Below are 12,541 nucleotides of genomic sequence, written 5' to 3' on the forward strand. Positions count from 1 at the left end.
GAGATTTTCAAAGAAGCTGCAGTCTGGTATGGTGTAGGTCTGGTCAGGGTGGACCACATCCTTCAGCACGGACCCCGAGCGAAGGGAGATGGCTTTGGCGATGACCTTGTAGTCCATGCTGAGGAGCAACATGAGACACCAGTTCCTGAGGTTGCAGAGGTCCCCCTTCTTGGAAAGCAAGGCGAGCATAGCTTGCCTGAAAAAGAAAGGGAGGACGCCGCTCTGTAAGGACTCAACCCAGATGCTGACTAGGTCTGGTCCGAAGACATCCCAAAACATGGGGTAGAACTCCACATTCAGCCCATCCATGCCCAGGGATTTGCCCAAGGTCCGCTAGAAGGCCCCCCAAAACACTTTGGATTTTGATGGAGCTCCTTTTTGATCCCCTCCTAAGCTCCCAGAGGGTGCAGCAGTCCTGTGGGCTGGACAGGCAGCTGGAGCTCATTAGGAGTCAGCCAGCCACTGCTTGCAATCAAGAACCTGCCACCAGTTAAGGCCTCCAGGCTCCCTATAAAAGGTTTCCCCAGGCAGCAGGGAGAAAGCAGTGCCCAGAGAGAAGAAGGCTGGAGAGGCAAAAGAAGTACAGAGCAGGACAGGCTGAGAAAGCCAAGGGATGCCAGGTACCAGAGGGAAGTGGTGGGTGCAGAGGCTCAGGGAAGGGGCACTGCTGTGGGGCAGGGGCAAAAGCCCTACTAGCTCCCTTCCCTCCTACGGTCCCTGGGCTGGAGTCCAGTGCAGTGGGTGGAAATGGACTCCCCCCACCCTTCCCCAGAGGGATTCATATTCCACCCTCACTCAAGACTGGCCTGTGATGAAAATGGCTCAGTAAAGGGAGACCCTTGCCCTTGGGAAGCTCCAGGGCAACAAAGGGGCCTCTCCAAGTCTCTGAGGTGCACAAGGGGCCACCTGGAAGTGCAGGACACCTAAAGGGACAGTTGCAGGTCTGTCACACACTTCAGACTTTAAATGATGCCACTATCTAGGGGTAGTGGAACGTAGGTGAATAATTCTTCAACAATGTATTCCACCATAGACTAACAGATAAACAGGGTAGCCTACTGGAAAAGGAGTGATGTGACCAAAGAGATGGAGATGCAACTTAAGTCCACCTCTTATCATGCAAATGAATGAAGCTAATAAAATATGCCATGTCCTTTGTTTTTCCATCTATCAAAACCACCAACCCTAGAACTGTATTTTGAGATTTGAATGAAATCAAGGCATGATTTGTCATTGTGACATATGAGGTTATAAGTTGGATCAACTCATGCTTGATAGCAAATTCTGAATTGCAGAAATCATGCTAGTATTTTAAGAAATGAATTGTAGCTTTCGGTCCATGTCTGCAAAGTCTCCAGAGAAAGCTGACTCACGCCCTGCTGAACTGCAATGAGTTCAAGTTCCTCACAGGACAGTTTGTAGGACTTGTCTATTTAGCACATTACAATCAGTACAACTGGTGTGTGAAATGTTAATATAAAATGGTAGAAAATTGCGAAAGAAAAAGCATAGAATAGGTAAATATATCCAGTGCCACTGGGGATTACCATTTTAAAGGTTAAAATAGTAAAATAAGGACACTGAACAAATCTGGGGAGAGCAGCATATCTGGAACTCTAGAGAAACCTTATCCAACCATACGCTTTGAAAGTAATTTATGAAACTGCAAAATAGAAAGCAGAATCTTCTGTTTGGATTACAATACAAAAACTTGAAATTAGGGCTGTCACGCACTTACAATTAACTATGGTTAATTGAGCCATTAAACTTTTTTTAAATTTAACCTTTATGATTGTAGAGAAAAAACTGGAACATGGAAACACTAATGCAAACAGAACCCAAGTTTTATTTTTCTACAAATCTGGTTTTTGAAAGCTTGGGGCTACCAGTACAGTGGGAGGTGCAGCATGCCATTTTGTCCAATGTCCACAGGAGTTCCTGTAAGTGCTAGTTCTACAATGAGATTTGCTAACACAGAATCATGAAGAGTCCTAGGATGGGAAAAAGGCATCCACAAGAGCCACTTTCATGGCAGGACCATGATTTTATTTGATATTGTGTCTCTGACAGAGGCCATTTTCTGACACAGGAAAGTGAAGCTGCCAGCATGAACCTGGCCCAGGAATAAGAGGAATTTCAGCCTGAGATCTATCAGCTTGTGACCTGAAGCATAATATTCCATTAACCCTCATTACAAAAATATCTTGGTATGCTCCAGGCCTTTTGAAAAATTTAAATCACAACCTTTAAGTTTATTGAGAAGTATTCACTGGGCTACCATTCTGCAAGCCAGCAGTTTTCCCCAAGCGTTAATTTTAGCACCTCCACCTTTCCGCCCTCTGCCCTGCCCCCTGGAACCTAGTAAATTACTTTCCAGTCAACACACTTTTTGTTATGGATGACAAATGGTATGGAAAACTTGCTGGAAGTCAGGGCTTGCAAAATTAGCATTTAAATTTCTAAGAGAATGTAAAGCCATCTCTACTGGAATCTCTGCTTTGGGTTACAGCAGGGTTAGGATGGTAGGAAGTATAAAAAGTCAATTAAACTAACACACTGGTATGGCTATGGTCTGAAGAAGTGGGTCTGTTCCAGGAAGGCTCACATAATAAATTACTTTGTTAGTCTTTAAAGCGTTACTTGACTACTTTTTTGTTTTGATAGCATATAGACTAGCATGGCTTTCTCTGTTACTAACACACATTAAGTCTGTCTTGTGTTAATGAGTTAACTGACAGTCCTACTTCAAATACTCTATTGATATTATGGGGTCTTGCTATTGCCATCAATCCAGTTTTCTTGAGTTAAGTAACTTATGCCAACCAATGGGGTTTGATGTTAGCAAACACTGTAATAAACAGAGTGCGTGGTATATTAAGTAGTTCCAGGTCTTTATCTCTGTTATTTATTACCAGTTAGCTGCTATCATGGTAATTTCTTATGATGAAGCTAAATATTGACATGGAAACTTTCTAAATACAGAAGGAAGTTCTTAAAAACAATTGCAAGCTGAACCACAAAAAGTGTCATTGGTTCAGAAAAATGAAGTAGTAAGCACTTATAGCTGATTAATTTGTATTGGTTGTACAATAGCCACTGCATTTCAATATTAAAAACTGTAATGTCTTGGGAGGAAGTTCTCTACTCCAAATATTTAGAAAGAGACTCTTTTTAAAGAATTTTTGTTGCAATGTTTATTGTTTATATAGATTAATACAACTTTAGAAATCACAGCCTATATTTAAAACTAAACATGTAAACCCTCAGTGCTGGAACCATGCTCTCTCCACTTTACAAAGGACCAGTGCTTGGCTGTAGTCTCTACCATACAGCCCCTGGCCATGAGCAGTACTTCTATCTTCAGAGACTCCAATCTCAATTCTTGTGATCCATCTCTGGAATATGACTGTACAAGTCTTGTCCAACTAATGCTCACTCAGTGAAACCCCTTAACAAAAAAAATTACCTTCTTAATGAGAAGATATCAGATTATACCAATAGCAAGTAAAAATGGAGTTTGGTTAGATTTCTTAAACAATTATGCAGACAGAATACAAGCTTTATAAAATTAAGGCCTGAGGGCAGTTTTTAAGATTTACCATTTGGCTCATATAATTAGATCACAGGAAAAACACCGATAGCCGTAGCTCTACCAGCATTTCCATTAGAAACTATTTTCACAGATTTTAATTCAGCAGTAAAAAAAAAATATATATACACATATTTATACAAAAATATCCTGCACAAAAGTACTCCATGCAATGCTAAAGGTCCGACTGAACTCATGAACAACAAGGACACTGTGAGACTATGCCGAGAAGCCATCTGACATGGCAACCTGAAGGGCCTGACTTGTTAACACAGCCTAAGGGAAAACTTCAGGCTATTTTTTGGTTCTTTTCTTTTAAAGGCAATATTAAAACTAAAATTTAAAGTGAACACTAGTGCACATAAAAGGTGCCAGAATGATTCCAGTGAGGACCAGAGTCCTTTTCAGCCACAGAATAGGATCATCACAGGCAGCCCTTGCCAACACACTTCAATGTTTTTTCCAGGGGAGAGATGGTAAGTTTGTGCGCAGGCCTGTTTAGACCTGGGTCTCTGTGCTGAGTTTAAACAGCACAGGTTCCAATCCACATGGGGAACTTTCCAATAACTGGACCCACTCATACCTACAACTATTTTGCCTTAATGACAACATTTGGTCACCGCTAACTTAAGTGGCCTGTGAAGTGACAGATATCTCCTTACCAGTCCCAAGGCCCCCTAAGCAGATCCTTACTATTAAAAACCAATATAGTGATTATCCTGATCCATTCAAAATGGCAATACACAGAGATGTTCATGAAGTTCAGAAAGCTTTAAAGTTGCTGAACAATTCCGGATGTCCATCTTCCCTCTGATATTTCTTACAAACGCTTGTAGGAACCAAGGAGAGCTTGGCAGCTTGGACAATAGTGGTCCACATCCTGAAGTGCATCAATACAGAAGGGGATGAAACAACAACCAGCAACACACCTGCAAAGACAAAACAGCATTCTTCACACTGCCACAATCCACAGCAAGTAACATTTGCCCCACGCCCGCTAGTGGCAAACCTGACAAGGGGATTAGGCAGCGCTAGTGAGAGCATTGCCAAGTCTGTCAGTTTACTTCACTCTGGTTTTTAAGCAGGGCTTGTGAACCCTCCAGGGGTTGTGTAGGTGAGAGTCACCGAAACCCCAAGCTGTGCCATTTACAGAGAAAGGAGCTCACCAAACCCAGCCAGTACAGCGAGCCAAATCTACAGAAGCTGCTGACAGGATTTCCTGGCCCCTCATGTTAAAGGTGAAAGGGATTCTGAACAGAGCTCAGAGCAGGAGGGAAGGGTTTTATAAATATTCAGAAGAAACTTTATCTCCACCATTAGCTCGTTAAAAAGGATATACACTAATACTTAAACGAAAACCAAGATTGGGGGTTTCATTCTCAGGTGGAGGGAGAGTAACAGGAACAGATCAACAGATGTAGCATCCACCCTTTTCTGAGAATTGCTTGCCAGGTCTTCTTTGGGCTATGGAAAGGACTTAGGTAGAAAGAATCACAGCAGACATCACATACCCCAGTAGGCACAAGCTGCCACATGACAGCCAGGTGAGCGCTCCTGCACTATGAGAGAGACGTGTCACTATCATCTTGTTGCAGGAAGGGCAGCACATCTGAACCGGGCGATCATAAAACGTCACTGGCTGCTGCACATACACAGTCTGAACTGCAACTGAGCAAAGAAAGGCATGTTTACCCCAGGTATAAAAAAGGAAAAAAAAAGTGTCAGGTCTGAACCACAACATACAGAATTACAAAATAAAAGAAAACCAGAAGTTTGGGAAACTACTTCAATCAATGGAACAGTATCTAGTGATTTAGGAATCAACATGGCTGCTAAGCAGTATAGCTGCCTCATCCGGCTTTTTAAGTGCATAATGTACACAGTGCGACAAAAGTAGTCCCATGACTAAAGAGACACATCTCAGCATTATGATTGCAAAATGTTTGTATGGCACTTTGATTACACTCCCAAGATGAACCTACAAATACACAAAACTGGGTATTTACTTACTTGGGTTAGGAACTGAAACAGGTTGTGAAGGATATGGAGGAGGATTCATGCCCTTCATGTTCGGTCCAGGCCCAGATTCTGGAGCAGGGTAGGGGTATGGAGCATGAGTGTTGATTCCTGTTGTTTCTTCGTAAGTAGGGGGTGCTGTTGGGATTGGGTAGCCACTGGGAGCTGGCACATGGGATGCTGGAGCTGCCATTATATCTAACAAAGCGGGAAGAAAGGCTGACTTTACAAGCTATTCAAGGGAATGAAAGTTACAGTGCAGCACAAATAAGAACGTAGCTGCACAAAACACTTTAATCAGAGCTATAAGTATCAGCAGATTTTTTTTATTATTGTTTTCTTGCTTATAAACAGTTTCTTGGATTAGCAGAGGTGCTTATAAGCTATAAAAAAGATTTCCAGAATAATTTTGTTTTTCCCCCATCCTTCCTTTCTTTTTAAATTGAAGATGCTGTAAACGAGAGCACCAGTATTTTCACTAACACGACAGGCTAGCAGCCCATCCCTTCACCTCCTCTAGCTTCCCTATATTTGGCATTGAAATCCTGCCAAATGCTACATGCTATCCAACACCTGTTCACAATCCCAACCACTACACAGGCAATGCTCAGCACACTGGATTTAACTCTGTTTGCTAAAACTTTATCAGTTCCATAAAAATCACGTTTAAAACATTTTTGACCTTTCATGGTTTTCAAATTTTACCACATTTGCTGTTTGCCAAAGCTGCAATTAACAAGTTGGACTGTTCCACACTCATCATTTTCAGTACAGAATCCAAGCAATGGTGATTGAGGGAAAAATTTTATTTTTATGACAACACCACCAGTGTGGAATCATATCTTTATACATCTCCCCCACCCACATCCAACCACCCTTCTTTTCATGCTGGCCCTACACTGTGGACCTTCCAGCAGCATAGCTGTACTGCTGCCGCTGTAAGGCACCTTGTGTAGCTGCTCTATGCTGTCAGGAGAGACCTCTCCTGCCACCATAATTAAAACACCACCACCATAGCGTTAGCTATGTTACCGGGAAATGTTGTCCCACAAAAATAGCACTGTCTACATGGGCATGTTTGCTGTAGAAGCATGCATTAGTCAGGGCCTTCCCCCTCCACCTGCACCTGCCAGTTTTGCCAATGAAAGTGTTGCTGACCAAGCCCAAGTTTTAAGAGTCCTCCCTCTTCTCCTCCCAAATATTTGTTAAGTCTCATCTGTTACATCAACAGCCTTCCATTCTATATTGTTCCAGGTCACCGTATGGAATGTCTACACTGAAGCACTACAACTGTGCCACTGTAGTAACTTAAGTTCAGCCACAGGTGAAGTTACATAAAACTCCCCCCACCCCCATTGCTGGAAATCCAATCACCCTCCTCTTTGGCTAAGTATCATGGGAGACAGGGTTCCGTAGGATCCCTGTGAGGCCAAGGATTTTTCAGTTCCATAAAGCTCTACATTAAAGAATTTTACACCCTTTTCTTTTTTGAAGTGGGAGTAGGTAGTTTTAGATGGACCATTTCAAAAGTTGACCATTTCTGGGTCTTCTGAATAGATTTATCATGATCACTCATTGCTGAGTATGATCATCTTCTATAGGAGTTGTGTATCCTCAGGTGACTGAGGAGGCCTATGCTTGAACCACAACCATTAAAATGAGGACAGATATTTCCAGATACAGATGTTTGCAGGAGGTTGTTGACCATGACTGAAAGCCAGTCTCCCTCCAGCCTCTCTTTCCTCCTGTACTGCTTCAGCTTGTTGGCAGGCAATTTCAAAGTACAGGAAACCATCGCACAAGACTTTTCTCCATTTGAGCAATCCTAGGTGTCTTCCAAGTGTCAACATCAATATTGCACTTGAAGTTGTCCTTCAGCAATTATCCTGCGTTATGGTATCCCTCCAGCTGAAAGAACAGGGCCCGTCTGGCATCCGAACAACGTGACCAGTTCACTGGGGTTGCTGACAGATGATGATTGCCTTAATACTGGTGGCCTTTGCCTCCTCTAGAACATTAGTGTTGGTGTGTATGGCTTCTCTTTTGTTTGGCAGGGGAAGGAAGGAACAGCTCAGTGGTTTGAGCAATGGCCTGCTATTGCCAGCTAAACCCAGGGTTAAGAGCTCAATCCTTGAGGGGGCCATTTAGGGATCTAGGGCTAATAGTAAAAATCAGTTATGGATGGCAATAGGTGAAGGTCCCTTCCAGTCCTATGAGACAGGTACTTATTCAAGATCTTGTGGAGGCAGCATTGATGATGCCTCTCAAGGACTTTCAAGTGATATCTGTAGGCCACCCAGGTTTGGACCTATACAACGTTAGGAGAACAACAGCTCAATAAAACAAGAAGTTTGGTGTCTGTTCGACTGTTGTGAGCCTCAAACACTCTGTGCCACAAATGAACAAAGGTTGCAATGACACAGCTCAGATGTGTTGGATTTTTGCATCAATATCAACCTTGCATGAGTGATGGACTTCCAAGGTAGAGAAAATGGTCAATATTCTTCAGTACTTATCCACTGATTTGAATAGATGGAGCATGATGACACTTCATTTGGAGAACACTGAGGAAGCACTTTGGTCTTCTTGATGTTGAGCATGAGTAAGTATTGGCAAACATGTTCTGGATAGTTTGAAAATCTCTCTCAAGTGGGTAAAAACTGTTATCCTCAACATACTGAAGTTCCACAATAGAGGTAGGTAGAAACTTACTCATCTTGTGAAGCCTTAACAGCTTTTCATCCTTTCTATAGAAGATTAACACCAGCTGGGAGCTTCCCAGCAATTAGGTAAAGAATGACAGCAATAAAAACCGCAAACATGGTTGGGGCAATGATGCAGCCCTGTGACACTCTTCTTTGTCCTTTGAAAAAGTCACTCTGGGAACCAATGTTACTCAGAACAGTCACTTTCATGATGTCAAGAAGCAACTTCAGATGCTCTGAAAAATATCAGTGTTCTAATCTTCAAAAGTACAATCTAGAGGGCACAGCAATTTACTGAATTAAAGTCTTCAGTTACATCAATGAAATCCAAATATAGTGGTCTGTTTTGCTCACGACTCTTTTCTTGTAGCTGCCATGCTCTGAAGATCGTATCGCCAGTTCCATGACACGGTCAGAAACCACACTGATGCTGGTAAAATTCCTGACAAGAGCAGGTGGTGATTTGCAAGGATCCATGCCACAACTTTGCCTGAAGTGGCAAGGGGAAAGAGAAACAAGATAGTTTCCAGTCTGCTTTTTCCCCTATCTTGAGGAGGGTGACATGGCCAACACGAGCCATGTTAAAATCAGTTCCGATATAATGCTGTTGAATGAGAACACGATCAAGAGCTTCTGGTTTAAAAGAACAATGCAGTACAGAAAAAAAGCTGCTGAAAAACCCAGATTGAGTATTACATTTAATTCAAACCTGGCTTGTAGCACCCAATCTTAATTTTAAAGTATGTTTCCACAAACCAAAAACCTCAACAAGCAATTGTGTAACAGAGGCTAAGTCTACACTTTAAACAGTAAGGCACCGCCATAGCAGTGCTCGAAAGTGAAAGAATGGTTAAGGCACCAGTGCTGGGGGAGACCTCTCCCAGCGCCCGATGCAAATCACCTAAACAAGGAACCTGGCTCCCACTTCTGGGAGCTTGTTTGCATTGGCACTTTGTTTGTGGTGCTTGGGGTGGCAGGGGAGAAGCATGTTTCACATCCCTGAGCCAAAAAAAGTGACAGTGCAGTAAAGCACCTGTGTAGACATGGCCTAAAATCAGTCAATAAGAAACATGACACCCCTTCAGTAAAACCAATGCAATTTTGAATGCTTGCTTACGGCAACAAAAATCAAGTCCATGGTAGTCAGGGTAGCCATCCATCCCATATTGGGCAGGACAGTCCCGTATTTGGGGCACCAAACAGGCATCCCTACCTATTTTTAAAAGCAATTTACTGTCCCATATTTGGGTCCTCCCCCACCTTTTCCACCAGCAGCTGCTGCTTTCCCAGGGCTCCCGGAGAACGCTGGCAGCTGCCGCCTCCTTCCCAGCTCCCCGGGGCTTGATAGAGCCGGGAGAAGCCACCCCTCCTCCCATATCTCTCTCCCCCATACTTGGGACAGACAGATATGGTCACCCTTATCAATGTTTACAGTAGTAAATATCGATAGTCAAGTTTGAAGGGATAGGCTATAAAAACAAATCTCATAGCCTCAAGATAGCCATTATTTCTTGGTGTTTATTCATTAAGCTCAACTTAAAGAGAAGCAGTAGCGCACGTGGGGAGGTATGTGCCATTGCACATTACCAGCAGGTTGGGTTTCAAGGCAGACTTTGGGTGAGCCTCCCCTTCGCAGGGGTGGGGCTGCGCACTCCTTAAAGGAGAAGAACAGGGCTAGGGAGTGCCTTCTTTACATAACTAACAAAAGGAGACACACACTAACAAATACACATACTCTTCATTCACATTTTATGTATTATGTTGTCATGTTGGCCAGGACTCTGAGTCCTCAAGAGGGGAGGGTTGCGGGGGTTAAAGCTGTTTGAACAGCTTTTGATTGTTTCTCCCCACTGGTCTGAATTATTCATGTTCATATTGCATCACCTCAAGTCCAGATCATAGGGCTACGTCTACACTAGCACACTACGTCAAAGTAGCCTATTTGGACATAAGAACATTGAAATAGGCTACTTCGACACGTATCGTCTACACATCCTCCAGGGCTGGTGCCATCAACATTCAATGTCAAAGTAGCAACAGAGAACGTCAAAAGGAGCCACCCCAGAAGGAAATGCAGAGCGTCCCCACACACACACACACACTCCCCGTTGAAATAAGGGGCCAGCAAAGCCCCGAGCCGCTCCCTTAAAGGGCCCCTCCCAGACACACTCGGCCTGCACAGCATGAGATCCACAGAGCCGACAACTCGTTGCAGACCCTGTGCATGCAGCATGGACCCCCAGCTGCAGCAGCAGCCGCTGCCGCCACCAGAAACCCTGGGCTAAAGGGTGCTGGACACGGTGACCATTGAGCCCCACAGGGGCTGGACAGAGGGTCGCTCAACCCTTAGCTGATGGACGCCATGGAGGACCCCGCTATTTCAAAGTAGTGGGACGCGGATTGTCTACACACACCGTACTTAGACACTGAAGATCAAAGTAGGGTGCTATTCCCACTTTTGGATGGGAATAGCAATTTTGACGTCTCGCCGCCTAACGTCGATTTCAACGTCAACATACCAGCAACGCGTGCTATTTTGATGTTGTGCTGGCTACTTCAAAGTAGCTGGCTAGTCTAGACACACCCTAGCACAATGCCTCTTTGTGCATTGACCAGAGGATTTTTGGATTCCAATGTCAACCCAGTTCTGCTGCAACCTGACACAAATCAGGGGCTGTCCGCAACGTACACAGAATTCTTCTTAGCTGTCCAACCAGCCTAACGTGAATTTTGTTAACAGGCTCTGGAGCAGCAACACAAAGAAAACAATTGCTTCCTTTTCCAGTTTTGCGCATAACAGAACTAGTGAAGATTGTTATGCCAGATACTGACTGCTTCAAACCAGTCACCTCTGGAATCTGCAAAAGAACTTTGCTAAGATGAGGAACATATTTTCACCAGCGGAAACAAGTTTTATCACCTGTCCACCTCTACTGAAACAAAGCACCTTCTGATCCCCCAGTCAATTTTGCCCAGAAGAATTTATGAACTTGGAACCTAGTCCTCTAAACCAGGGGTCAGCAACCCCCAGCATAGGCACCAAGAGAGGCATGCAAGATGATTTTCATCAGCATGAGGTGGGAGCTCAGCTCCTCTTCCTCCATGCATCCAGGAGCTTGCTCAAAGCCATGCTACTGGCAAATTAACAAAAGACCAACTAATACTACCAACCACCACCTACACGGTAAAGCTCTGCATCTTAATTTATTAATGAAGCTGCTGTAAGTAGGATTATTAGTGACTTTAAACATTATCACTGGCACTCGGACCACACATAGGAGGTCAAGATGTCAAATTTTGGCACTCCACTTCAGAAAGTTTGCTCACCTCTGGTCTAACCCTTAAACATTTGATCACTCCCGCTGAAGGCAATGAGACTACTTGCATGTTTCCAGAGTCTGTTCTCTTTCTAAAGGAAATTGAATCTCCCACTACAATACGATGTTTGGGGTACAATACCATAATGCAATTTAGGATACAGTTCTGCTTAAAAGTTGGCCTGTCAACAAGTCACACATGTTGAAAATCAAATGGCTCCTCATCCAACTCACAGTCCATATAAAACAGACTGCAATACGACATGTCTGAGGGGAAGAACATTGTTTGTGTATATAAACACCCATTTCACTCCTGTAGTGGAAAAAAATAGTTCAATTCTCTGCTTTCACATTACATAGAAAATTAACAGCCCCAGTTGTTTTCTGTGTTACTCTGTGTAAGTGAAAATTATTATATGGCCTTCTAAGAAAACAGACTTCCTCCACACTTACAAGGAAAAAAAAAATTCCTTTCAACTGGTGTTCAGAAGAGCACTATAAACTGAGCAGCGTGTGGAGCAGGTACCTCCCACAGTATGACCAAAGTAGAAGATGTCAGAGACAGAGGTTCACAGATCTGCAAGTCAAAAAACCCGCCTTAGGCTTTAAACCACCTCATTACAGAGCAAGTTTATGAACATTAAAAAAAAGTAGTTATCTTTAAGGGAACACTGAAATCCACTAAACCTGAACACGTGCCAGCCAGCATGCCCTCATTGACTAAAGGTGCAGTCACACCTGAAGAGTGGAGAACTCTTTTTGGTTCACTGGCCACTGACCCACAGAAAGGGGGGGGGGGGAAAATCAGTCAGGGGCCATACATACATACACCCACACCCCCTGAGTCAGTGTCTGCTGACTGGAGGGGGCGGGGGAAGGGAACCACAGTCGACAATCCCCATAAGGGAATTATC

At 43.6% G+C, this 12,541-nt stretch overlaps 1 protein-coding gene across 2 annotated transcripts in view; it reads right to left on the minus strand.

The window, feature by feature from the left end:
- Positions 1-3,168: 3,168 nt before the first annotated feature.
- LITAF (lipopolysaccharide induced TNF factor) overlaps positions 3,169-12,541 on the minus strand; it is a 35,869-nt gene continuing 26,496 nt past the window's right edge. For both annotated transcript variants that reach the window (XM_075010673.1, XM_075010672.1), the window contains exons 2-4: positions 5,600-5,803; positions 5,101-5,257; positions 3,169-4,518 (exon numbers count right to left, since the gene is read on the minus strand). In XM_075010673.1, coding sequence (XP_074866774.1) covers positions 4,410-4,518; positions 5,101-5,257; positions 5,600-5,798 — 465 coding nt within the window. In that variant the 5' untranslated portion in view covers positions 5,799-5,803 and the 3' untranslated portion in view covers positions 3,169-4,409. The remainder of the gene's footprint in view (positions 4,519-5,100; positions 5,258-5,599; positions 5,804-12,541) is intronic.

Source organism: Carettochelys insculpta, chromosome 16, assembly GCF_033958435.1.
Source record: "Carettochelys insculpta isolate YL-2023 chromosome 16, ASM3395843v1, whole genome shotgun sequence".
Classification (NCBI taxonomy): Eukaryota; Metazoa; Chordata; order Testudines; family Carettochelyidae; genus Carettochelys; species Carettochelys insculpta.